Source organism: Bison bison, unplaced genomic scaffold (genome assembly GCF_000754665.1).
Source record: "Bison bison bison isolate TAMUID 2011002044 unplaced genomic scaffold, Bison_UMD1.0 scf7180017864475, whole genome shotgun sequence".
NCBI classification, from domain to species: Eukaryota; Metazoa; Chordata; class Mammalia; order Artiodactyla; family Bovidae; genus Bison; species Bison bison.
This window is the reverse complement of record NW_011495036.1, coordinates 3,771,583-3,774,324: the sequence shown is the minus strand read 5'-3', so window position 1 is coordinate 3,774,324 and position 2,742 is coordinate 3,771,583. Positions and strand designations below refer to the sequence as shown.

General features: G+C 45.7%; 1 protein-coding gene across 2 annotated transcripts in view; it reads right to left on the bottom strand.

The window, feature by feature from the left end:
* LRRFIP1 (leucine rich repeat (in FLII) interacting protein 1) overlaps window positions 1-2,742 on the bottom strand; it is a 94,414-nt gene that overhangs the window by 29,324 nt on the left and 62,348 nt on the right. For both annotated transcript variants that reach the window (XM_010862052.1, XM_010862053.1), the window contains one exon: window positions 396-431. In XM_010862052.1, the coding sequence (XP_010860354.1) occupies window positions 396-431 (36 nt within the window). The remainder of the gene's footprint in view (window positions 1-395; window positions 432-2,742) is intronic.

Here is a 2,742-nt window from a genome sequence, read left to right as displayed (position 1 = left end):
GTAACGTGGCAAAGAGCAAATGGGATTTCAGCCAAAACCAGAACAGCTTCTCAGTCTACCAGGACGGTTCCCTTACTTGGAATCAGTCTCCAAATTGGAAAATCTTTGCTGAGTTTATGGCGAGCCACAAAGAGAGGGGCCTCATCTCAAGGGGCCTCGTGAATGCTAGAGGTTGTCTGGATTAACTGTGAGCTCCACGCCTGGGCCCATCACTGAATTCCTTCACTGTTCTGCAAGATTTAAACACGCACTGGGAAGGGACCCCCAAAGGTGGTGATGCTGGCTGGGGAGTCATTCTTTACTCAAGATCAAGCAATACATTTTCTGGTCAGTTTCATGCATAAATTTGGGGGCCCTCTGGTTTCTACATGACATCATATAAAGAAATTCTCTACCTTTTCAGTGAAGTCTTTTTCTGGCCTCTCTTCAACCTGGAGGAGAAAATGGACACATGTTAAATATGGAAACACATTAAACGGAGAATCTGGATTTAGGGGGAAAGAGAATAATAAGATAAAGCATTGGCTTCTCTTGTGATTCAAACACTAGGTACCATGAAACTCGCGGACACTCTTGGTGCCACACGGTGGCCTGTGGGCAGCTCACAATGCCTGGCTGAGGTCCGTTGTGTGGTTTTTCAACTTTCACAGTTTCCACTGGAAGGTGACTTGTGAATGATCTGAATCTGAACAGGTTGATTTGACAGGTTTTTCTACACTGCACACAGAGCCGAGTGTAGACGGGATGGCACCAGCCTCATTCACCCACCGCAGGAACTGTGATCAGAACGTGAGGATGTATCCAGGGCTCCAGGGGCTGGAAGACGCAACCATGGAGGGTTTTACTTTTGGCTATCACTAACCTTGGCCTCCGAGCAAGAGAAAGCAGTGGAGACAATGGTTGTAATTTTTCCACTGCTCATGAGTAACTGAGTCATGACCTACTCTTTGCAACACTATAGACTATAGTCTACCAGGCTCCTCTGTCCTTGGAATTTTCTGGGCAAGAATACTGGAGTGCTTTGCCATTTCCTCCTCTAGGGGACCTTCTCAACCTAGGGATTGAACCCACATCTCCTGTGTCTCCTGCATTGGCAGGCAGATTCTTTACCAGTGAGCCACCTGGGAAGCCCCTACTGTAGAGCATAGGGAACTGAACTATATTCAATATTTTTGGAAAAGAACATGAAAAAGAACACATATATATATATAAAACAATCACTTTTCTGTACAGCAGAAATTAACACAACAGTGTAAATCAACTACACTTCAATAAAATTTTTTTAAAAATAAGAAAACAAGCTTATAGTTACCAAAAGGGAAATGTGGTTGGTAGGAATAAATTAGGAGGTTGGGATTAACACACACACAGACTACTATATACAAAATGGATAACAAGTATCTACTGTATAGCACAGGGACCTATACTCAGTACCTTATAATAACCTATAAGGGAAAAGAATCTGAAAAAAAATATGCATATATAACTGAATCACTTTGTTGTACAGCAGAAATTAACACAACAATGTAAATCTATGATTTTTTTCCAGTAGTCATGTACGGATGTGAGAGTTGGACCGTAGGAAGGCTAAGCACTGAAGAATGGATGCTTTTGAACTGTGGTATTGGAGAAGACCCTTGAGAGTATCTTGGACTGCAAGGAGATCCAACCAGTCCAACCTAAAGGAAATCAGCCCTGAATCTTCACTGGAAGGACTGATGCTGAAGCTGAAGCTCCAGTACTTTGGCCACCTGATATTAAGAGCCAATTCATTAGAAAAGACCCTGATGCTGGGAAGGATTGAAGGCAGGGGGAGAAGGGGATGACAGAGGACGAGATGGTTGGATGGCATTACTGACTCGATGGACGTGAGTCTGAGCAAGCTCCAGGAGATGGTGAAGGACAGGGAAGCCTGGGGGCTGCAGTCCACGGGGTCACAAGCGACTGAACTAGTGTGCTGCCGCTGCAGCCCCTCGAGTTGCCACCAGGTGGCAGCCTGTGTCGCGTGGAGGAGGACGTGCCCAGGGAGCCTTGGTGGGGCAGGGCACCTCTGACCACCCCTAAAAAAGGAACAACCAAGCAAGGAACCCCAACAGTGAGTTTAAGTTGACATAAAGCACAGCACTTTATCTTTGAAAGTAATATACAAAGAAACAGAATAAACAGATGGAGGGCTTTCAAATACTGTCGTGGCTGCTGCACAAAGTGACCCAGAGGATGTTGTGGGCAATACACACCCCAACGCGCTGCAGCCGTGGCCGCCTGGGACCCGGGACAAGCCACGGGGCTCTGCGGACTTCACCTCCTCGTCCCAGACAGGACAGCGGCACCATGGATCTTGCAGCCTATTAACTCTCTTCTTCTCATTTACTGAGCAATACTAAACACCTTAGGTGGACGTGAAAACGTCACAGGAACAGGCTTTTGAAATATGCAAATCACAAAAGAGTGTACACAAGGGCATCTTTTAAAATCTACGGGAGAGAACAAACATATGGACACCAAGGAAGGAAAGGGGGGTGGGAAGAATTGGGAGACTGAGACTGACGTACATACACTCACGCACACTACTACTGTGCCCCATCGCTTCATGGGAAGTAGGTGGGGAAACAGTGGAAACTGTGAAAGACTTTATTTTTTGGGTTTCAAAATCACTGCAGATGGTGACTGCAGCCATAAAATTAAAAGACACTTGCTCCTTGGAAGGAAAGTTATGACCAACCTAGATAGCACACTAAAAAG